Source organism: Dysidea avara, chromosome 1 (genome assembly GCF_963678975.1).
Source record: "Dysidea avara chromosome 1, odDysAvar1.4, whole genome shotgun sequence".
In the NCBI taxonomy this organism is placed as follows: domain Eukaryota; kingdom Metazoa; phylum Porifera; class Demospongiae; order Dictyoceratida; family Dysideidae; genus Dysidea; species Dysidea avara.
In genome coordinates, this window is record NC_089272.1 from 25,878,992 (window position 1) to 25,905,314 (window position 26,323).

Below are 26,323 nucleotides of genomic sequence, written 5' to 3' on the forward strand. Positions count from 1 at the left end.
ATATGAAGCTGTGGAATCGTAGTCACACAGATAGTCGTGACAACGATAATAGTCATAGCTGCATACTCTACTAGCAGCTAGCTACACATTGACAGTGGAAAAGCTGATCAGAGACTCACTCCTGTGTGTAAGTGTGTGTATAGATTACACGTATAACTGTAACACGTTTTGCTAGTTGTATGTGCATAGTTCAGTTGCATGGTTTATATCAATGACAGTTCCGAAACAGTTGCATATGTATAGCTAGCTACACCCTACTTTTTTCTCGCACTAGATGTTAGATGCCACATACTGTAGCTACAGTACAAGGTCGACATTGTAGCAGAATTATTAACTAGTAGCAAAAGACTTCACAAAAATGAATACATGTACGTACGAAGCTATAGCTAACTAGCTATATATGCTCAAGCTAAATTTAATATTGTGAGCGTAGCTATAGCCTATTATTGCTGCTGGTGACATTATGAATTTTGTCACTGAAGAGACTGGGTTATACAATAGGACAAGCCTATAAACGTAGCTACTCCTCACAAAAAGTGAAATTAGAAGTAGACGGACAACTTCAATAAAATTTCTTTCAATGCCGCTTTAGCTACGTACCACTTCCCCTTGAAGGCAGGCAGAGTTTTAGCAGTGGATTATACGCCACCTAGCCAGCTATATACAGAATATTACTGCTGTGTTCACCAGAGTTGAAACGGGGTCACTATTGCTGACCCGAGTGCCGACTAGCGCGTTAAGCACGAGGTGTCTATACTTAACGATGGTGACTAGTCAGTAGGCAAGATTCCACGTAAATTTGCATAAAGCAAGATACGTTTCCTGCAAGTAGGTGTGGCTTTGCGCATACCTAACACACCATGATTTTAAAAAGTACGACACATTCCGATATAAAATGGGCGTGGCTCACGAAAGAAATTAGCCTTGACCTATCTCGTACAATAACAATCGATGCCCTTTCACAGGATCAGCCTGGGGTTCTTAGGGAACAGAGAGCTTCTTATGATGATGGGTTGCGCCCTGGCGATGTTTTTCATCCTGACTTCCAGCATGGTCGTCCAGCTTACTTCGATGTCTCCATACGCTGCACCACTCAGCCTGCTTTTATCTCCTCCTGTGCTTCATGTGCTGGGGTGGCTGCTGCTGCTGGAGAGGTTGCCAAGGATGAGAAGCATTTGGCAGCTGTGGAGAAGGTGGGGTCAGATTTCATTCCATTAGTTGTGGAAACATTTGGAGTTTGGACACCTTTTGCTCTAAAACCTTTACAGAATATAGCTGACCGTACCACTCCTCGCAGCGATGTCCCTCTGAAAGTTGCTAGAAAGAACTTGCCACAACAACTGTCTGTGCAACTGTGGTCCAACAATGCTAAGATGATCTTGAGGTACTGGGCCCTTCAGGGCTCGGATGATGATGACAATCCCCGGTTTCCGTACTATCAGGTGTGCCTCAAGGGACTGTCTTGGGTCCCTTATTGTTTTTATTATACATTAACGATATTGCAAATAGAGTGTCATCTTCAATTCGTCTGTTTGCTGATGACTGCATCTTATACAGAGTTATTAAGTGTGAAAATGATTCTATTATCCTTCAGCGTGATCTTGATCTATTATCTCAGTGGGCAACACTTTGGCAAATGAAGTTCAACGTATCTAAGTGTGTACTAATTCGATGCTCTCGATCACTTGATCCATTTCAATATGACTACCAACTACATAATCATATTCTAGAAGTAAGAGATGAGCATTTGTATTTGGGTGTCCTGTTACACGAATCCCTATCATGGTCTAATCATATTACTAGAACTGCTGCAAAAGCATCACAATTATTCAACTTTTTAAGACGAAACTTGAGTAACTGTTCTCCCTCAGTTAAAGCCACTGCCTACCTTACTATAGTTCGTCCTGTTTTAGAGTATGCAGCATCAGTATGGGACCCATACCAACAAAATGACATCTTGTCCCTAGAAAAGGTCCAACGTAGAGCTGCTCGGTGGGCACTGTCTGACTATAATAGACTTAGCAGTGTAACTGATATGCTAGAGATTTTGGGTTGGCCGTCACTTGAATCTAGACGAAGAATTGGTCGACTACAAACATTTTATAAAGGAATCAACAACTTATCAGGATTATCCATTCCACCATATTTCTTGCCAACTCAACGATCCACCAGACACCACCACACTCACCACTTTATCCAACCCAGTACACGGTCCAGTTATTATCAACATGCTTTTTTTCCAAGAACAATCAAAGATTGGAACAGCTTGCCAGTATCTGTCATAGAATCAGAAAACATAGATACATTTACTAATTACTTATTGTCTATCTAATTGTTTGCTGTATATCTTATGTGTATGTGTGATTTCTTTGGGGTGTTGATCGCCCCCTGGGCGCATCGGCAATTGCCGTCTGCCCAGTAACAATAAATAAATCCCCTTTTCCCTAGTAATAGTTTCCCCCCTGTAGCTAGCTGTAGTTTATTTATTTATTATTTATTAATGCTTTATAGTACACACATACAAGCATGAGCTTAGGTACACACACAGATACAAGAATTGACAATACACATGGTGTACTAAAGGTCTGTAGGCTTGTGCCTATACAGCCAAAAGTAGTAATTATAAAATAATAATAAAAGAACACATGATAAATTGTCTAAAACAGTGTGTAGTTAATCGAGAAATGATCAGTAACACACCGACTACAGGGACAGTGGTAGTGCAGTGTATGGGATTGAGGGGGTCAAAGTTATGAATGAAATGATTCCAGAAGTGGGACTTGACTCTGTTTCTGATAGTATCAATAGACAGATTAATGTCAATTAATGGAAGTGCATTCCATAAGCGACAGATCCTTACAAAGTAAAAGTGTCATTGCTTGTTAGTGGTGGAGGGATTGTGATGTAATTTGAAGCCTCCTGATCTGGCACTGGTAGAGAAGGAAATGAAATGGTGATATGTAGTTGTAATAGTTGTTTGTAATAAGTTATTGTGGATCTGAAAAAAAATTAAGCGTAAAAGAACAAAACAAACAATCGATTAATGGGCGTGGCTCCTCATAAGCCAGCAGGCAGCTATGACCATAGTTTCGTGCATACCTGTAGACTTTAATATCACCGATAAATGGGCGTGGCTGCACATATGGTTCCAGGCAGTCGTCCGATAAGTGGGCGTGGTTAACGGAAGAAGCTGAGTTGCATCAAGACTTGACTATGACGCGTTTATACACTTCCGTACCGTCCAACTAAACAATTTGCTCCCGTACCGTCCAACTAAACAATATGCTTCGCACGTGATCCAATCCGGGTCATACCCGGATAATTTTTAAAGCGGGTCTGACCCGGACAAAATATGACCCGGGTGACACACCCGGTTTCAACGCTGGTGTTCACCATACAGTACCCAAGTGATAGAGTAATGCACTGGCTTATGCACCTATCAATGTTATCCCCCACCTCCCCCCTCCCGGGCGTAGTGGGGGAAATGGTGGGGATTTGACTTTTTGAAAAATCAAATTCTCCACCCACTGGGGAACAACTAGTGGTCAAATCTCCATGTAGTATCGCTGAAATAAACTTTAGGAAACAGATCAATTCTCATAGCTCGCAAGCTAAAGCAAACGCCTAAAATTTCGAACGGTCAAATGCCCCACTGGTGGGGCAAAATTTCTGATCAAATCGGCGAAAATCCCCCACTAATCCCTTAGTAAGCCCGGGAGGGGGGTAGTGGGGCTTAACATTGATAGGTGCATTAGCTTGAGGTGCGTAGCTAAGCAAAAATAAAAAAAAGATAACATCATAAATTAATAGTGCAGTGCTACCTTTGCATGCATTTGTAAAACTATCATCATGTAGAATTCCGTTGCAAACTATAGGTGACGAAGGAAACTGGCCACAATGGGATGGGTATTTACACAGTCAATAGCCTGATATTCCCAGAAAGAATACCTATCACCTTCCAGTGTCAAGTACTTTCCACTGCTCAGTGGTAACAGAGCCTACAATCAATTTGATTTTCATAAATTATGGACCCTACTAGAGAAATTAGAAATTTAAAAATGTTATGCATAGCTATTATACTGTATCTACATATTGTGTGCCACTGTGTGCAAGCTTATTTATGCTAGCTATTCACTATGACTACATAAAATATTATTGTGATTAAAGTGTCAAATACTCCACAGAGGTGCATGATTAACTCTGTCTATAATATTGAATACCCTCCACATAATTTTGCAGACAGCTTACTGTTCAATTCCCAAGAGATCCATGTACAGTAGCTATTGCTGTCAGACTGTACAAAGACTTTACTTAATTATGTTGTCTGGTCAGTCACACTGTTGTGTTGTAAAGATTTCAGGCAACTTGCATCATGCATAGTACCAGTAGATTTTGTTGTAGTTTGATTATATTTAGCTATTAACACTTCCTTTTTGAAACACTATGTTACATCTTGCATACCTTATACTGAAACAGGATTTTAAAAGGTGTCACTGGTGGATTTTTTAGTGTAGCTAAACAGACAAGCAAGTACACAATTACACGTTAATATAATTTTCTCTGGAAATCATGTAGTTGATAAATACTGCAGGTACTGTTTGATTACCTTATGCTAGTATAAATCATTAATCATTCATAGCATAATTATACCACTTAAGCACAAATATTTTTGATATACCCTACACTAAGGTGTGGTTCATATCTATAGTTGGGATGAGGACAAGTACAAGAGGATTCACTTAGCAGATACTGTGTATTTTCTGATCCGGCTAAGTAAACTTACCATGTACTGTATTAATGATGTCAATCCCAAATGTGACAAAAATTTTAGACGTGGAGAAAAATAATTAGAGATATATTGATAGATGCCATGGTTGGCAATTAAATGGAATTCACAAGTGCTTGTGATCTAACCCACAGTGAAATTATTTGTACATAATATTGCAATGTCAGATCAAAGGTGCACTACCATAATAGCCACAATGTATAATAACAGATACTGTAACTGTATTGTGGGGCCATTCAAAAAATGAAATTTGGAAACTTAAACATTGTGAAATTGAAAACAGAAAATCAAACTGAATAACTGAACTTGATATTGGTCAAATATTTCAGGTCAGGAGGTCATTAAACTATAGTGTAGGTGCATGGAAAGGCTGGCTGTATACATGTGCCTGGTTTACAAAACTTGTTTTTGTAAACGTTTGTGTGTGTGTGTGTGTGTGTGTGTGTGTGTGTGTGTGTGTGTGTGTGTGTGTGTGGCCTCGTATACTACCATGTACCCAAACGAAAATGAAGAGCAGCTCTTTTTTTTGAGGCTTTATTGAGAGAATTTGTGGGGGAAAAACACTACACTATGGTAAAACTATAAAACAGTAAATTAGAAGATACTTCTGTGTGTTAAAAGTGGTTTGTTTAGCAAGCACTTCCTTAGAAAAATATCATGAATTAGTAGTTACAATATTTGATGCATTATTGCAAAATCAAAGACCTTTTAGCTAAAATAATAACATGGTTAGTTAATTCCAGATGAGTTAGCTACGAAGCTGCAAGGTGCCTGAATTTTAGAAGTAGTACAACATCAACTTGTTTCTCACACTGATGTACGTATACATATGTAGTAGTAAAAGCAAGGTAACCTTATTAATCAACATATCAACATAGCTGTATGTGACTTAATTTGATAAAATCTCATATGCACAAATATCCAGTTTCATGAGTTTGGAGAACAATATAGGAGTGTATCATCAGATTAATAGTCTGACCTGTCATTCTACATCAATACCATGCTGAGAGGCAAAAGAATTGGATGTGTATGGAACCATAGTTTTGTCAAGTTTGGTTACATATTGTGGTCTCAATTGTGTCACTTTAAAACATCATGAGACAGTATAAATCACACATGATAGCAGCTTTTTGGGAACTGATTGACAAATACGTGGTCTTTCATGAGATGCTCTTGTAAAAAGGAAGTTTTGACAATTTAGGGATTTCAGCTTCAATCTTTTATTCTCAATTCGGTTTTCAGTTTCAATATTTAATTTTGCTGTTTTCAACTATATGGTGTACCCTGTGTTGTAGTAGGTAAATTTAAAGGAGTTATATCAGGGTGGTACATGTGGACTCTATTAGGTTTTAAACAAACAGCACTGCCATTCCCTGACAAGCATCAGAAAAGGTACAATAAAATATAAGCTTAGGCTTCTTAGAGATGTAACATAAACCAGTTGTGTCATGATTGACTTAACCTATACTCATCCTTAATCAGATGGCTGCAGGTTTGAGGCTGCCCAGGTCCAGTGATGGATTCCTTTCTCCTTTCTCCACCTTTTCAAACACACTTTCTGTAACAACTTTAAACAGGCTGTAGGACCAGGTGTCCTACAGACCTTCAGCACTTGTGCTGTAAAACCTTAATAAATAATATCCATTCGGTTCCACATGGGGTACTTAGAGATAATACACTCTCTAGAGTTCCTATGGATAAATATACATGAAATTGACTAGAAGAAAACATCCTGACTGCCTGGCAGACTCATGTAAGTGTTCGAGCGCTAATCGGATGGCTGCAGGTTCAAGGCTGCCCAGGTCCAGTCATGGATTTTTTCTCCTTTCTCCACCTTTCCAAACACACTTTCTGTAATAACTTTAAACAGGCTGTAGGACCAGGTATCCTACAGACCTTCAGCACTTGTGCTGTAAAGCCTTAATAAATAAATAACACTGATATCATTAAATGGATGATACAGCTGCAGAACAAAATTTATTTTGAAAAATTGCCAACTACCTATGAACTGATTATATATATTTGTAGTTTGTATATAACATGTTTTATTTCAGTATAGCGACATCATGAAAGTGACTGATACTTTTCACATTATTAGAACATTATGTTTGGCTTTGATGTTAGCAAATAATTGTGTAGCACAAAGTAAGTTGCTGTTTGTTAGCATATTGTATTAATCTGTATTTATGGATCTGCTTCAGCAAACTCTGTATTATAGTATTCTGTATACACTGACTATTATGTAATATACTGTCAGTATCAATGCATTTCATTAATGTGATACCTACCAACACTGAACACTTTTTTCTTATGAAACAAAGTACATATGTACTGCAGTGTCTGATTTTGTTATTGTTAATGTTATTATTAATTTGTCCACTTGTGATATTAATTCTTATTTTCTTAGTCTCTGCTCCCACTGTAAGTGTCACTAGCACTCCTCGGATTGTTGGTCAGGCAGTGTCACTGGACTGTAGTGTGACTACTGTGGCAAGCGTCAGCAATAGTGCAGTGAATGTTACATGGAGAAGCAATGGTGTAGTATTACAGAGGGTGACAGGAGTTGGCACTGCTAATCCTATGGGCAATACGGTAGTTTACATACACTCTTACATCATCTCACGATTGACCACAACTGATGATGGTAGAGCATACCAGTGTGAAGTTTCCATCAGTGCTACTCCCCCAGTTAATGCTACTGATAATATAATATTAGATGTGATAGGTTAGTGTTCGTAGGCAGCATGCAGTGGTGTAGACAGAGTTCAAGTAATAAGTGGACACACCTACTTCCCTACAGATTAAACTCACACCAAGTGCAATTTATGTGGCCTCTGTTTACATGGCAATCTGCACATCTTATAAAATGCTACAGTGATGCTGCAGCTTAAGAGATTTATTGCATGAATAATAATAGAAGCTAAAGATACTTAAATAATTAACTTATCATAAAAAATATGTACCTCCTTATTACATGTTTCATTTTTTTTTAAAATAGCTGTTTAACTACATTTCAGCCCAGTTGTGAGAATTGTTAATTGTTATTTCATGATGCTCACACCTTGTAGTAACAAAAATTGTCGTTTTAACAATTTTTTTCACACAACTACATACTTCCAAAATATGTCTTCCTAAGCCACCTCCATTTTAAAATAGGAAGTGGTTACTGAACTGAAAGGTTTTTATTTTCATGTCTAGTAGTTTCTCTGAGCATTCAACTTTAGGGGATGCATCTAGTAGTTTCCCCAAGCATTCTTCTTACTGTATTATAGTGTATATAGTGAGACTACTATTTATAAGGTAGAAAAGTAGGGTAGTGAGTGGGTAGCTAGCAGCAGTAGCACAGTGGTTAGCCCACTGCCTACAGTTCCAGTGGTCCAGGGTTCTATCCCAGGTTGAGTTTTGTGGGGTTTTTTTTTCATTTAGTGCCGGACCCTTTTTTGTCTAAGTTTACTGTCGGTTCAATAGCGAGTCCGAACCAACTTTTGGTTCAGTAACTACTGCATTTAAAATATTACTTTATTGAATGTGTATTCAGTGTAGTAAGGTCTAGGAGACAATGTTGAAGACATAGAATACCGGTATGCCTTCAGAGTGACCCTGAACACCTTAAATTTAAAAGTATATAATTTAACTGAATTTCTAGTACAGTAACTAATTAACTAACGTACTGATATCTTCAGCCAAACAAACTGTAAGTTGACTATGTTTAAAGCTACAGGCTTGATTTCTTCACTGTCCAATGTCAAAAATACATGCCACAACAGCTACAGTACTTGCATGTACTTACCATTGTTCTCTATTGTGTCCCATCACATATGCTGGCAGACTCCTGTAAGTGTTCGAGCATTAATCGGATGACTGCAGGTTTGAGGCAGTCTAGGTCCAGTCATGGATTTTTTCTCCTTACTCCACCTTTTCAAACACACTTTCTGTAATAACTTTAAACAAGCTGTAGGACCAGGTGTCCTACAGACCTTCAGCACTTGTGCTGTAAAGCCTTAAATATGTAGGTGTTATTTTGCAGGTAGAGGTGTTTTTTTACTACTGTAATGCCTGTATGATGTATGGAATAGAGCTGGTCATCTTACATTGTAGTAATTGACAGTTGGGGTGTATTTTCAGTTCTGTAATTGCTGTAATTTTATTATGTTGACTTTTCCACCCTGAAGACCCAATGTAAATTGTTACTGTGCAACTTTGATGTTGTGCATGTTTTTCTTCTACCAAGACATAATGTAAACTTCCAAAACATTAAAATTTACATTTTTCATACTGATATATATAACTCCAGATCAACAGCAGATATCTTAATTATGATTTTTGTAAATAGTTACATTCAAATCTTTCTGCTTATTTGTGTACTGGTTGCCATGTAAATGAACACAAATATGGCAAATTTTATATCTTTACCTTTTAAAGAAACTAGTTTTAAATTTTGTAGTAGCTAGATGGTTCTTTTATCAAGTCTAAAACTTCCTGTAAAAATAATTACAAGATGTTTTAAAATTTTAATTCTGAAGTGATGTTACAGGTGTTGTCTTGATTTTCATAGTTTTTTTTGTAAATTTTCATATGCTTAAGAATTTTTCAGTACACCAACTATTTTCTGGAAGGAGACAACCTGGGCTATAATTCCTGTAAAAACATTTTTACATTTTAGCTTACTAATAGTTTTCAATGTTGTCAAAGTCAAATTGTGGCTTTTGCAACGAAATTCACAGAATAAAATTATACATAAAAATGTGCATTGTAACAATAAACAGTGCAGAGTAGTAGATCATTTAATAATAATGAGTATGGCATGTTATAAACAAATATTGTAGGCCACCTCTAGCTACATATAGGGTGGTTCATTATTTTTTTTTGTTTTAAGTTGATGCCTTGGTGCAATATTTATGCAAATTTCCTTTCTATATTCCGTTGAATTAGGAGGAGTATACATGTACAGGCCCACCCCTGTTTTCTTTACTGCTGTAATGGCTGGAATATACCTGGATTCCTTACATTTCAAGAAGTGAAATTTGGGGTGCTAGTTCAGTTCTGAAATTTATTTTAGAATATGTTGACTTCCTGAAATCTCAATGTATTACCTTCCATGAGAAGTTTTCCTGTCTACATTCCCCTGAATTAGGGGTAGCATGCCTGTACAGGCCCATCCTAGGTTACACCATGCACTCACATGCAAGATATTTTGTTAATACACTAATTATTGTTTTATTCACAGTTCCTACTCCCAATATCACTGTTGTTGCCCTCAACCCTCAGATAGTTGGTCAGTCACTAACACTGGAATGTAATATAACTACTGTAAGAGGTGTCACCAGTAGAGTGGATATTGTGTGGAATAGCAATGATATGGAATTAGAGAGGATTGAAGAAGTTGATATTACCTCCACACCAGAAAACTCAGTAGTGTACAGAGACATTTACACCATCTCACAATTGACCACAACTGATAATGATACAATGTACCGGTGTGAGGTAGTGATCAACACTAGTCCACCAACAATGGCTAATTACAGTGTTACACTGCATTTGGATGTGATGGGTTAGTAACATTAAATTTGTATTTATAGAGTACTTTATATCTATACCAAAACAGCCAAGCTGTGAAAAAAGGTTACAGTCCTCCAAAAAGGCCAGGGTAAAACCAAAAAAAGTTGTGAAATCAAAGATGGCAACCAAGAAATGGCTTAATGCCAATCATTAATTAATGATATTACTGACATCATTAAATGGCTGGCATTAGCATCATTGTAGTCATTCAATGACTGCCATCTTTGATTTCACAACCTTCACCACCCTGGCTTTTTTGGAGGCCGCAACTTTTTTCACAGCTTGGCTGTTTTCATATAAATATCACTTCATTTCAAGCTTTGGGGCTTTTTTCTCTCTTTACTATAGGAATTTTGAAAAAGAAAAAAGAGTACAACTATGTGTCTTTATCTGAAACTGAATAAAATGATTATCATGCAGCTATTAGGGTGACCTGTAGCATGACTGATCCCTACAGGGGTGGATCCATGGGACCCCTGTTTGAAAGAGTTGTAGAATTACTTGTAACCTGCTGACAAGTTAAACTCTATAACCAATTTCGTCTTGTAATTTAAAGAAATACTTATTATAAAGACTTATAGTGGCAAAACGCTCATTTTAACTGTTAATCATATGAAACTGCTACCCCAGTATCTTCATACACAACAAATCCTCTAAAAACAATTATTGTTTAATGCTATTACAACTAATATAGATGCACTTCAGTTGCATTTCTGAAGGCCTAGATTCAACAACGAAACTTTGTTGGAGAGATTTGCAATATTACTAGGTAGCTGGACTGAGAGAGCTGGACTAAAACTAAAACTATCAGGCTTCAGAGTGGACCCTCCTTTTAAAAGCCTGGATCCACCCCCACCCTGTGTAGGGTATTACGTATAACTGAACTATCTACTGGGTGATTTTTTAAATGGGTAAGCTAATTTGTTTGTAGCTGAACTTTCCACATAGTGACTTGATTGCAGCTGATCATTCTACAGGGTGACTTGTAACATCTACAGAGTGACTTGTATATAGCTTAAATTTTTACAAATATACTCATGGTGTGGCATGCCGGCTTTCTTGGCTGCATGACACACTATTGTGTGTCTTGATTTTAACATGTACATTACTTCAACTTGTGATAATATGTTCATTAATTCTTATATATGCATATTTTTAGTCCCTGCTCCCACTGTAAGTATCACAAGCACTCCTCAGATTGTTGGTCAGGCAGTGTCACTGGACTGTAGTGTGACTACTGTGGCAAGCGTCAGCAACAGTGCAGTTAATGTTACATGGAGAAGCAATGGTGTAGTATTACAGAGGGTGACAGGAGTTGGCAAGGCTAATCCTATAGGCAACACGGTAGTTTACATACACTCGTACATCATCTCACAACTGAGCACAACTGATGATAGTAGAGCATACCAGTGTGAAGTTTCCATCAGTGCTACTCCACCAGTTAATGCTACTGATAATATGATATTGGATGTGATAGGTTAGTGTTTGTAGTCAGCATATAGGAGTTTCAGTAAAAAGTTGGACACACCTACTTCCCTACAGATCAAACTGCCACAAAATGCAAGTCTAACTATGTGGCCTCTGTTTACATAGCAATAATTTTGCATATTTTATAAAATGCTACAGTAATCCTGCAGGTTAAGAGTTTACTGAATGTTAAAGATGCTGCAACAATACATACTTGAGTAACTTTTTAATAGCTTAAATCACCTGTATAGCTACATTTCAGCCCAGTTTTTGATTCAACATTTAATGCTTAAGCCTAGCAACAACAAGGATTGTAGTTTGAACAGTTTGCATCACACAACTATATAATATTTATAAAGACGCAATGCTGTTAATAAGTTCTGTGAAATGATAGACTTCCATCCTAAGCAATATAGATTTATTGAATGTGTATTTAGCATAGGGGTGTATCCATTTACTGGACTTGACTAATAGTCTAGATTGCTAGAATCACATAAAGTTTGCTCAAATACTGTACCTTTTTCAACTACTAAAAGTGATTAGTATTATGATCATTACTTTGTGCATATTACACACTCAGGATTATCAGTGTCTTGTCTTGCATTTTAGAGGCACAAACAGCTATGTAGTCTAGTTTTAGTAGTCTATTTAATGCTATGTATAATCAGTAGGTTGACTTATTCTTAAAAATGTGTACACTACATGTAGTTTTTCACAAAAACGCAGCCTTACCTGCCAGTTTTATGGTGTGTGCATTGGGAATGTTTCTCTGGCTAACTGAACACATTGCTATTTACAAGCATTATAAAACAAGGATCTGGCCAATCTATAGTGAATACGCAGACTGCTGTAAGGTTATTCGATGTTACATTATTTCAATACAATTGCAGGTGTAAAACTGATTGAATTTGATGTTAATGCATGTTAATTTACAAAAGAAGACTAGAGAAGACTGACAGGTGCATTTAGTAGCGTTAACAGTGCACAGTGCTTGTATAATTGCTAGCAGTAGGCACATTATTTTTGATAACAAACTACATTGATGTTTTAGTGTATTAATGTACAAAGTTTATATGTCTTGTTGCAAGTTTTACAGTACGTCTTGTGGTGAATGGTTTGATTTCTAAAATACTTCTGTGATGAAGTCTAGCTATGAAAGGCATGAAAACAAAATGTTTGAGTCCAGTAATCCAGTCCAGTAGTCCAGTCCAGTGAATGGATGCACCTTTCAGCATAGACAGGTCTATACAATGTTGAAGACGGGTGTATCCATTCACTGTACTGGACTACTGGACTGGAATACTGGACTGGAATACTGGACTGGATTACTGGACTGGTATATTTTTGGTCCTTGCACATTCTGTGGTTAAAATTTATTGAGTCTCACAAGTCAAGGGTCCTGAGGGAACCTATGGCCCACTACTAAATGCTGAATATGAGCAGTAGAGTATGCGATAACTGTCTTTTAATATTTTCATTGTGATTTATTATGTCCTACAACACTTATTCCCTACCCTGCTGTACAGTAATGCTGTAGGGAATGTATATCAGCAATAATTAACCAGCGATCAACTTGCCAGTTGACAATATCCTTCAAGATATCCTTAGTGTGAGCTCAGGAATTGAGCTAGCATGGACGGACTTGTTTTCAGTGCTGCGGGACACAATGATTATAATTAAGCACAAACTGAAAAAAATTCTAATTGGTAAGCTTTTCTCCAGAAGTAAAGGTCTTGCCACGCAAGACTATACTTATATAGCTTGCTCCTTGAGCTCACACTAAGGATATCTTGTCAACTGGCGAGTTGATCGCTGGTTAACTATTACTGATATACATTCCCTACAGCATTACTGTACACCAGGGTAAGGAATAAGTATTGTAGGACATAATAAATCACAGCAAAATTATTAAGACAGTTATCCCATACTCTACTGCTCATATTGAGCATTTAGTAGTGGGATGTAGGTTCCCTCAGAACTCTTGGCTTGCAAGACTCAATAAATTTTAACCACAGAATGTGCAAAAACCAAAAATATGCCAGTCCAGTAGTCCAGTCCAGTATTCCAGTCCAGTGAATGGATACACCCGCTGAAGACACAGAGGAAGGCAAAAGTTTTAGAGGTTTAAAGAATGTTTTTTCTAGGAACACTGTTTCTCTGGTTCAGAATGGCAAGATATATCCTACTGTACATTATAATAGTTATGAGTGCTCAGTTGTAGAAAAGAGCAGCATAATTGATACCTGTACTAAGAAAAAATGCAGTATCATAATTCTACCACACAAATACAGTACTATACATTGATAATTAGTAATAATTCCTGTGGTGAGCTATGACTAAAGGGACCAAACACAGGTTACTTACTAGCTATATGGGCTTGATTTTTCACTGTTTGCCGTTGCTGCAGCCCAACAGGTGCCTTTCGGCATACTGCACTGTGTACAATGCTTGCATTATGGACTTACCTTTGTCTTCCTTTGTGTCCCATTTCTTCAGTTTTGCTGACAGCTCAATTTGCAGTAGCGTAAGGGGAATCGTCTGTATTTTCCATGGTGACTGGATTGATAGCAGAGGCACTTCTCCAACTGTTCTATGTTTGTAATGCTGTTAAATGGGCTAAACACATAGCTGAAAGAGAAGCGTAATGGCCAATTCACTTTCGAGTCAGTAATTGATAGTTGGGGCATGCATTCAGTCAAAACCTTAATTACCTTGATGCGGTATGCCCTGGTTCACCAGTCATTATAATGTTACAAAAAAGTAAACAAACAAATATAAGGAAAAATAAGAATTTTAAGTCTGATTAGGGATCATAGAAAATAGTAGGGCCAGAAAGGTCACCTACACCTGCAGATATACTGTACTAGTGGACATTTCATCCTTAATTCGGTCATGGGTATAGATGGATAAATGTTCACTGGTATATCTGCAGTTGTAGACGGTTTCCCTATGTTTTTCTATGATCTATTCTCAATTATACTCGTTAGAGATCATGAGGTCATTATTTAATGATTTTCTGATTTTAATCAGTGCCCACATGTATTTTAATTCCTACACGTATTTCCTCATCATTAAAGATTTAACCATTATTTGATCTAATTTGCAAAATATTGAATGTGTGCAGTTCAGTTTTCAAGGTTGTTGCACTCATAAGTAGCTACCTTGCACATTGTAGCCAAGAGAAAAGTATCTGACATCAGCATTTGCAGAATTTACAAGTAAGAAGTTGAACTGTCATGAAGTATGACTACCTACCTACAATTGTAGTGCACCAAATTACATGCAGAGTTATACAAGTTAGCCTATGTCTGCCAGAGGGTTGAGAATAGCTAAGCCTAACTAACTATAATTGTGGCAAGCACTAGAGAATGGTAATGACCTGCCTGCCTGCACTATACGTTTGGCCTAAAGGTTTGAGCTTTCCTGCCCAACAGTAACTACCACCCAAATCCAACCTCATTTTTATTTCAGAATAGCTTGGTACATAGCATCAGTCATACACAATCAACCCACCATAAAACTTTGCCTTCAGAGTGACCCTGAACCCCTTAAAAATAAAAGTATATAATTTAACTGAATAATTATTCTACTATAGTACAATAACTAACTAACATACAAATACCTTCAGCCAAACAAACTGTAACGTGACTATAATGTTTAACACTACAGGCTTGATTTCTTTACTGTCCAATGTCACTTAAGCCAAAAATACATGTGCCTTTCCAAAAATAAATTTGCCTTGCCTGTTGTAATGCCTGTATGATGTGTGGAATATAGCTGAACATTTTACATTTCTTCAGTTCTGCAATTAACTTTACAATAATTATGAAAACCCAATGTGTATGCATTGTCACTGTACAACTTTGATATTGTGTTGTTCTTCTGTGAGTCTGTAAGTAAATTTTCTTTCTGCATTCCCCTGAATTAGAAGTAGTACAGGCCCACCCTGTTTTCTTTACTGCAGCTAATGCCTGTATGATGGGTGGAATGTATGTGGCTTCCTTACATTTCAATAAGTAAAAGTTGGGGTGCTAGTTCAGTTCTGCTAATAATTTTAGTTATGTTGACCTCCTGAAATCTTAGTTTTCCTAACTTTGATATTGTGTTGTTCTTCTGTAAGTCCATAAACAGTTTTCCTGTCTACATTCCCCTGAATTAAGGATAGCATGCCTGTACAGGCCCATCCTAGGTTACACCATGCACTCACATGCAAGATATTTTGTTAATACACTAATTATTGTTTTATTCACAGTTCCTACTCCCAATATCAATGTTGTTGCCCTCAAACCTCAGATAGTTGGTCAGTCACTAACACTGGAATGTAATGTGACTACTGTGAAAGGTATCACCAGTAGAGTGGATATTGTGTGGAATAGCAATGATACAGAATTAGAGAGGATGGAGGGAGTTAATATTAGCACCACAACAGACAACTCAGTAGTGTACAGAGACATTTACACCATCTCACAATTGACCACAACTGATAATGGTACAATGTACCAGTGTGAGGTAGTGATCAACACAAGTTCACCAGTTATGGCTAATTACAGTGTTACACTGCAGTTGGATGTGATGGGTTAGTAACATTTGTATGTACAGTATACTTTGTATCTATATCAAAACAGCCAAGCTGTGAAAAGAGGTTGCTGTCTTCTAAAAAGGCCAAGGTATAAAAGTTTTGAAATCATAGATGGCAGCCAAGAAATGACTGCAATGATGGCAGAGGAGGTTGGTCACACGTCATAGCCCTATGACTTGCTACTACATATGATTACACAATACAACATGGTGTCTGAAATTAGCATCGTTATTATGAGGCCCTTTATCACATTCGCTAGAAGTATGCATAATGTAGTATGTATTTCTTGGTTATAAAAGCCACACAAGGTGTTGGGCAGCTGAAAGAAGGGCTTTGGGAACCATAATTTATCGATATCAATTTGCACAATACAATACTTTATAATGATACTGAGGTGTCAGGGTTGAATACTGTAGGTCGAACTTTTTATTGAGATCATGAGATGTTTGATGAAACGTGACCAACCTTCTCTGCAATGATGGTAATGCAATCATTTTTAATGATATCACCATCATCATTAAAAATTACTGCATTAACATCATTGCAGTTGTTTATTGGCACCTTTGATTTCACAACATTTTTCATCCTCGGCTGGTATTTTGGAGGGCTGCACCCTCTTCTCACACCTTGGCCATTTTGGTATAGATACAAAGTAGACTGTAGACTATATAATAGGGGTGAGAGCTTGGACTGTAGTTGTGCTGCATTATGCTCTTATATGTGAAGTAACTTGACTAAATCACACATGAGTTATGGCATTTTAAATATAAACTGATCCCTTCTCTAACAGTAGCTTATACTCATGGATTGTTAGTTAAACCATCTCCATACCATGTTTATACTTGCTCCCTTGAGCAAAAAAGGACTCTTAAAATAACATCAATAAACAATCTTCATAACTATTCAATTTTAAAATATAATTTTTCTCACATGAATGACATGATGTTAGTACTCAAAGTTGTCTTTTTCACTCTGCACCAAACTCACAACTGTTGTTTTACACAGGGGTGTCAGACTAAAAGTCAAAGTGGAAAAGCTCAGTCCTAATGCTACCAAAGGAAGCTAGTCTAGAAGGGTCTGGGGCATGGAAAAATTAAAATATTCGTATTTTGAGATGTTATTTGTGGCTAGATTTGTGAAAAGGGAACTTTTCCAATTTACCAACTTTGATAATTCATAACTTTTGATTGGAAGAGGCTATTCAGTTGAACTTTGATCAGTAGTCAGCACCAACATAGCTTAGTGGACAGAAAAGTTTTCAGTTTAATAATAATTGAGCACTGAGTCTTCTGTTTTTATAGAATTGGATGTGTGTGGAAGACCTCTTTTCACAAATCCGGTCACATTTGGAGTCAATTTTGGGTTATAATCAGTGTTGGGCAAGTTACATTTTAAAAGTAACTAGTTACATATTACATATGAACTATTTAGTTACAGTTACATATTACCCATAAAATAAAGTAACTATAATAGTATTACATATTATATTACTTTATGTCCACAACCTTAAGCTGTTACGTGTGAAACTACCACCTTATTACGTGACATGATTTCGTTGTTGGGCAATGTGCAAATCTCGGTTATAAGTAAGAAGCTGGTGGATAAGCTTCATTCAGTAGGCTTCAATACTTCGTTGTGGCTAGGCATTACTCAGTGGATTACTAACGAGATTAGTAACTTCGTTACTTGGAGTAATAATATTACATAATATTAGACTTGTTACAGTAACTATATTACTTAGGTAACGCGTTACATTTGTAAGTAAAGTAACTTGAGTTATATTACCTGTTTTTATACCGTATTTTGTTATATATTACTTAGGTACCACAAAAGTAATAATATTACGTAACGCGTTACATAAGTAGTGCATTACTCCCAACACTGGTTATAACAATGGTGGATCCAGGATGGGGCATTTGGGGCAAATGCCCTCCCCCCCTCATCTTGTGGAGGAGCCAGCCATAGCTAGCTAGCTACTTCTGATTAAAATACTAAACTTTATGTCAGGCCAAGATCAGTTTATAAAACTCATGAAAATACTGTATGCACATTTTACTAACATTTATTACAAATTTTCCTGAAACTAAAGCAAACCAAAGTCTAACTAGCTGTGAAATAGTCACCCAGCACCTTCGAGCGTATTAAGCGCCTCTAAAATAATTATCGTGTTGCTGCTGTTTAAGACATTCAGAGCCTTTAAAATAACTTTTAAGACTTCACAACCTTCTGCAAAAGGCCAAAATGGCTAAAATAAACAGTGAGACACTACTAAGAGGTGATTACTTGCTGCTTCAAAAATTCAGCAACTAACAAGAGAATCTGACACCTACAACTTAGCCTGTTTGTGCCCCTCCCCTTGCCAGCTCCTGGATCCGCCCCTGTATAATACTGTGTGCAAGGTGCTACATGCTAGCTAGCTACCTGCATGACAAATTGACAATGTTGAATGTTGTAGACACTGATCAAAAAGCACCCTGTATAACATTGCCATTTGAGTTTAGTAATTAAAATATCTGTAAGGAATCTTCTCAAAGTAGCTGCAAAGACAAACAAAACTAAAGCTAATTATAATGGTAATTGTTTATAGAGGCGCTTGATACTGTATGAAGTCAACAGGAAGCTGTTATGGGTGAAGACACGTTTGATAAGTGTTAACTGTTTCTATGGCATTACATGAATGCTAAGTGTGCATTACATGTTCACAACTTTTAGCTTTGGCTTCACCAAGTTTGAAAGTTTTATTTCATTTCAGCCAAAAAGTGGTGAGGCTCTGGCTTCACTGGTTGCACTTTATCTGGCACCCTTGGTTTTACAGTACTTAGCTTAAGGATACCGAAAAAATCATACAGTATGGTACTACTGTATAGTAGGGATCATGAAGATTTGGGCTTTTAAGTCAAAAATATCACCATGCTACCAGCCTCATTTTTCCTTCATGACAGCTTGATAGTATTGGTTAGGTGTAATATCAAGGCAAAAAATGTCTCTAGAGTGACTATCAATAAGATGTTTTGAAATTTCTTGTTTAACTGAAGTTTCTACAGACTGCCTGCCTTCCTGCCCGCCTTCCCTCCTGCCCACCTGCTGTTCAATATGGCTTTAACCCAAGACATGAAATAAGGGAAAATAGTAATGAAACAAGGGAGGTCACCTATACCTACATAATAGTTAATTCCCACTTTTTCCCTAAACTTGTTTAAATAATGTAGTGTACATCTGAGTGTACCATGTACATCTTTTTCTTACATCCCAACAGGACTACTGTATTAATCGCCCTTGCATACTGTTGTAGCATGATTTTGTACTGTAGTTCTTAGCCATTCAACATAATATATGTACAACTCCAAACTTGGTCTCTTATTTTGCATGTACTTTTATGTGTAATAGGATTTGATTATCAAAGGTGCTTTCAAAATGACCTGGATGGTTTTACGCAATGTATAAATGCTGAACTTGTTGACCTACAAGAGAGTGTTAACAAACTGGAAGATGATCTCAATACTAACAGGAGTATCATAGATATTCTTTATGAATTGCAAGGTATCAGTGAAGAGTTGAGCAATGTTATTAACGGAACAAGTGGAAACCTTTCTCTCACCAACCTAAATACTACCATTGGAATTATTGATACAGTTTCAAGGTGTTAAAATTTTGCTAGTGTGCATGAGTATACACACACATACACACAGCACACATATCCATATACAGTATTATTGTTTTTTTTTCTTCTTTATCTAGCTTTCCAATAAGTATAGGGCCTTCAATTGATCAAGTTTTAGTTTGAAAATTCTAAGAATAGGCATGCATACATTATGCCAGAATGATTTCCAGGATAATAGGTGGCAAGAATAATTCCGGAATGATAGGATGATTGTAAGAATAATTAATTAGAATTCACGGGTCCTTGTTGCAGTATTGCAAAGAATTTTGTAAACACATCCTCAAACATTGTTAGATCAAAATCATGAAAAAGATAGTTACTCTTAGAGCAGACACTTACCCTAATAAAATAGTCACCTAGGTTTTATGTGATCACTTTATTGGGGTATCTCGATCTTTATGCATTGTTTTTATGCCTGGAAGTGATATTTTCAGCTGCAGAAGAAAATCCATGTGACTTCTACGTACTGTTCCAGCAACTATGTACTCCAGGAAATATTTGAGAATAATTTTAGGAATAATAGGTGAATAAAAAGGAATTTCCAGGTAATTTAAAAAGCATAATGTTCTCAAGCCTATCTAAGATCAGTAAGCATTTGAACTCATTTACTTAGCAGTAGTAATATAACCTTCTAAGAGTGTAATATTTTGAAGTGTATATGACTATACCTTTCATTTACTAACCATTTGGATTCCCACAAAATGATGCGCATACCTACAATGCAACATTTAAAAGTCTTCTTATAAACATCTTATGCAACGAAAATCACATTTATGGAATCATACAGTATGGTAGTACTGTATATTAGGGATCATGCAGTTTTGGGCTTTCTTGCCCAAACATATTATCCTAAAACCAGCCTCAAATTTCCTTTATAACAGCTTGGCAGTATTGGTTAGGCATAGCCAAGCCCAAAAATGCCTTCAAAAGTGACTCCAAACCTTCCAACAAGTTTCTATGGAATTTAAAAAAAATTCCTATTTAACTGGACTTTCTACTGACTAATTAACTGATGCCTTCAGCCAAGCATAACTCGACAATGAATAAGGCTACGAGCTTGATATCTTCACTGTTCGACATAGCTTCATCTAGAGATGTGCCTTTTTGCCAACCGCAGTATGTACAATGTACGTATCATGGACCTACCTTTGTCCTCCTTTGTGTTCTAGTTCTTTCCACTGACAACATAAGGTGTCAATTTGCGATAGCATGATATGACTTCCCTTCGGCTGTGTTATGCTTTTCGCTTGCATTTTCCATAGCAACTAGATTCATTGCAGAGAAGTTTCTTATACTGTCCTTCATTTGTAACGCTGTGTAACGAGTAGAGCATAGCTACAAACAAAGCGTAATGACCACCTCACTTTTCAGTGCGTAATTGATTATTGGAGTGCATGTTCAGATGCATAATTATTTTATGGAATACCTGGCACCTCGCCTGGAACCATTCTTTCTTGTAATGTGGATTCAGTAGACATAATTGTGGTATTAAAAAATAAAACAAACAAGTAGAGGGAAAAATTAGGAATTTTAAGTATTAGGATCAAAGAACAAAAAAGCAGGGAAGCAAGGGAGCAGATAAAAAGTTGTGAAACTAGGGAGGTTGCCTATACTTGCAGATATACTATGGACATATAATCCCTAATTCAATCATGGTTATAGACTGAAGAGTAGGGATTACATGTCCACTAGTATATCTGTAGGTATAGGCAACCTACCTAGTTTCACAACTTTTTAGCTGTTCCCTTGTTTCCCTGCTTTTTTGTTCTTTGATCCCCAATCCAGCTTAAAATTCCTAATTCTTCCTTCTACTGTACTTGTAATATTAGTCCATCTATATAACTTCAAATGCAGCATTAAAAACAAGAAAACACTTACAGATGGCCAAAATTAATTTTTTGTAAATTGTTGAAACTTGATTTTTTGCCTGCCTGCCTGCCTGCCTGCCTGCCTGCCTGCCTGCCTGCCTGCCTGCCTGCCTGCCTGCCTGCCTACCTGCCTGCCTGCCTGCCTGCCTGCCTGCCTGCCTGCCTGCCTGCCTGCCTGCCTGCCTGCCTGCCTGCCTGCCTGCCTGCCTGCCTGCCTGCCTGCCTGCCTGCCTGCCTGCCTGCCTGCCTGCCTGCCTGCCTGCCTGCCTGCCTGCCTGCCTGCCTGCCTGCCTGCCTGCCTGCCTGCCTGCCTGCCTGCCTGCCTGCCTGCCTGCCTGCCTGCCTGCCTGCCTGCCTGCCTGCCTGCCTGCCTGCCTGCCTGCCTGCCTGCCTGCCTGCCTGCCTGCCTGCCTGCCTGCCTGCCTGCCTGCCTGCCTGCCTGCCTGCCTGCCTGCCTGCCTGCCTGCCTGCCTGCCTGCCTGCCTGCCTGCCTGCCTGCCTGCCTGCCTGCCTGCCTGCCTGCCTGCCTGCCTGCCTGCCTGCCTGCCTGCCTGCCTGCCTGCCTGCCTGCCTGCCTGCCTGCCTGCCTGCAACCCAGCCAGCCAGTCAGCTTTGCCTGACCACAGTTACAAGGCTGGAGGCCAAACAAAGCAGCACACAGCCACCATTATAACAAACATACCAGTGGGATGTGTCTTTGGGGTTCCATTGTGTGTGTGCCCTCCACACCTTGTCTTTCCTTTTACTGTATCTTCGATCAGCTTCTTCAATGAAACCATATTAAGGTGTTAATTTTTCCTTTCTTTGAGCAGCATACTTAGATGCTCTGTTTAGATGCCACAAAGTTATTTAAGCACTTACACTCCGTAGATACCAGTAACTTCACGATAAGTTCAATGCCACGCCTATTACTGCAATCTTGGTTGATTAATAAAAATCAAGCATACCTATTAACAATCTATCATGGCAATACACCTTGTTATTATTGTATTCAGATAATGCTGGCACAAAAAAAATACTAAATAGTGACACACTCCTGGTAGGTGAAAAGCTGACTTGAGATACTCTAATACAATAGTCACCCTAATAGAACAGTCACATGTGCATAGCTGTATGACCAGATATGCAAAAAGGGGTCTTCCACACACATCCTATGAACTTGGAATGCCATAATGTAGTGTTCAAAATGCATATAAGCCTGAACTTTTCTTCATCTACTCAGATATGTTGGTGCTCACCACTGACCAAATTTTGAGTCAATGGCATATTTCTATCTGAAGTTATGAATCATCAAAGTTGGTAAATTGCATGTGTGTAGAATTAAGTTGGATATAAGCCAGTTATATCACAACAGTCTTAGATATTTTCAGTCGCCCTTGGCTGTACATGAAGCCACACAAATCAAAGTACCGACAGTGTTTTACTTGGATATAAGCCAGTTATATTACAGCAGTCATAGAATATCTTAGTTATATTAACACTCGTCCTCAGTTTTCACCTTAGACTAATGTCAATAACTAAAATATTGTGATATAACTATAACTTTTATCAACTCATTGCTAGCGTGTGATGGGACCCATACTACCATACTAACACCATCATAATTGTAGATTCTGCTTTGCATTGAATATTCTTGTATGTACGTATATTGTTCCTGTTTCCCTTATAATAAATTTTGATATCAACTTTGCAGAATTATTAAAAAAACTACTTCAGCATTGACTGAAAATGGTACTATTGAAGTTGTTGATGTGATTTTGAATGTGAGTTTGTTTATCAAATCTTTTTGCATGCCTATATTGCATACACATACTGAACCTAATGTATGTATGTAACAAGCCATCGCAGGGGTATGGTTAAAGTTAACTTCCAGATTTAGTCATGAGTCAAAACTGTCAGATTTTCTGTTGGGAGTGTAACCAAGACCAAAAGTGCCTTCAATATGGCCTTAGCTATAAGCTTCCAATTGATTTTAAAAAGTATTCAGTGGAATTTCCTGCCTGCCTGCCTGCCTGCCTGCCTGTGTGTCTGCTTGCCATCCTGCCTGCATACCTGCCTTCAGATAAGCATAACTTGATAACAGCTAATGCTATAGGCTCAATTACGTACTGTTCAATGTTGCTTAAGGTTTATTTTTGGCATACTGCAGTATATATAATACACACATCATGGACTTACCTTTATCGTCCTCCATTCCTTTGTTCTGACAGCCCAAGGTGTCAATCTGCAGCAGTGTGAATGCCTTCCCTACGTTTGTAAATGGGAATCATCCGTAATTTTCCATGACATGGCTACCTTACTGTCAAGTCAGCAATTAATAGTTTAATGTTATAGTTCAAATTAAAATTGTAGTGCATGTCAACAGATTATCCATATATGTATGTACCATCTTTAAATTATTTATTCACATAATTTTGTACTGTGTACTACTACAAGAATGTGACAGCCACAGTCAGTGACATGCTGAGCGATGCAAACAGTGAAGTGTTTCTACAGTCAGACAAGGTAAGTCAATATACAGTATGCATCATGCATGTATGTTAATTTATGTAAATAATATGCTGTGATATAATGACTTTGTGAAGAGATTTTATTAGAGCAGTCTCATTACACTTAATTTCTAATGGAGTAGTCAGACATGTTTCTGCTACTAAATGTTTCTGCTTGACAGTATTACTACAACATGACACAATATGTCATGGATGTATGCATGTACAATCAATTTGATTAGCTGCAATTGCATTCTTTTAACTATAAATCCTCTCCATGTTTCATAAGTGTACAGTATATTGCACTAATGGTCTGACATTTTCATCAACAAAGTTCTCTCTATTGAATGTCTGTTAAAGACGAGGCTTCATCCACTTTAGCCACAAAGCATTAAGCAGTAGTGTACATGCATTATTCTACACTATCAAGACACACGGTAGTGTGTCGTGCGGCCCAAGAAGCCGGCGCGCAACACCAGTAAGTATATTGACAGGAAGAAAGAAAACGCAATTTTCGCACCTCCGTAGCTCTGTGCTGCCTTGATGAAACAAGACGATTTTTGCTGTGGACACTCCCTCCAACTTCAGCACTCCACATTCCACATTTCAGCGCAATCGCTTCACGCGTTCCGAGATATGCGACTTCAAAAATTGGTTTAGTGTCTTCGTTTTTTTTCCTTCTTATTTTTCTTCCTCTTTTCGCACACTTACAAAAACTGCTATAAAACGCGAACGCCATATCCGATTGCCTTGCAATTTTGCACAGAGAAGGGGGGGTATAAAGGCGCATCTCGGTACCAACTTTGGCTGGAATACGATAAACAGGCAAAGAGTTATGAGCGATTATTCACGAAAAATAACACCAATATGTTGTCACGCCTACAGCGTAAACCGCGTATGGGAAGAAGCTGAAAATCGGTGGGTGAATAAGTTAACTATTGAACCTCAAACCTTTTGTGGTTTGAAAGAAATCGAGCTTAAAACCAGGAAGATACAACGAAAAAACCAACAGTGTGTAACAATTACGCAATCGAGATTAGCTACTAAAAAACGACTGCTTGATTGAGTGCTTGCCACGCCTACCAGATAGACCGCTTGGAGTAATGCTTTGAAAATCACTGTACAGATGGAGTAGTCATCCTAGAAAAGTTTTTCAATGGTGTAGAAGAATCAGACTTAAAGCCACGGAGTTATAACACGAAATCCAACTTGGTGCAGCAAGTGCGAGATCGAGATACTCTAATAAAGCAGTCATCCTAATAGAGCAGTCACCCTGAAGAGAATTCAAGAGATCAGCTAGAAACAAGAAACCTGTATAGAGATCAGCTACACACAAGTCACCCTGTAGAGAGATCAGCTAGAAGAAGTTATCTTGTAGGGAGTTCATGCAACTATGGAAAGAGATAGTTCAGCTAGAAGAAATCACCTTGTAGAGTTCAGCTACAAAGAAACCACCATGTAGAGAGCTCAGCTACAAACTAGTGACCCTGTAAAGACATCAGCTAGAAGAAGTCACCTTGTAGAGAGTTCAGCTACAAAGAAACCATTATTTAAAGAGCTCAGCTGCAAACAAATCACCTATACAGAATTCAGCTACAAACAAATAACCATGTAGAGAGATCAGCTAGAAGAAGTTATCTTGTAGATAGTTCAGCTACAAACAAATCACCCTGTAGAGAGATCAGCTAGAAGAAGTTAACTTGTAGAGGGTTCAGCTACAAAGAAACCATCATTTAGAGAGTTCAGCTTCAAACAAATCACCTGTAGAGAGTTCAGCTACAAACAAATCTCCCTGTAGAGAGATCAGCCAGAAGAAGTTACCTTGTAAAAATTCAGCTACAAACAAATCACCCTGTAGAAAGATCAGCTAGAAAAGAAGTCACCTTGTAGAAATTCAGTTACAAAGAAACCACC

General features: G+C 37.8%; 1 protein-coding gene across 1 annotated transcript; it reads left to right on the forward strand.

Annotated features, from left to right (window-relative positions):
* On the forward strand, positions 1-24,651 carry LOC136239812 (uncharacterized). Its single transcript, XM_066030591.1, has 10 exons — positions 1-127; positions 6,841-6,931; positions 7,194-7,511; positions 10,014-10,337; positions 11,505-11,822; positions 16,065-16,388; positions 19,779-20,031; positions 23,614-23,683; positions 24,357-24,425; positions 24,592-24,651. Exons 2-10 carry the CDS (start codon positions 6,853-6,855, stop codon positions 24,649-24,651), a joined length of 1,815 nt encoding a protein of 604 aa, XP_065886663.1. The 5' UTR covers positions 1-127; positions 6,841-6,852.
* Positions 24,652-26,323: the final 1,672 nt, after the last annotated feature.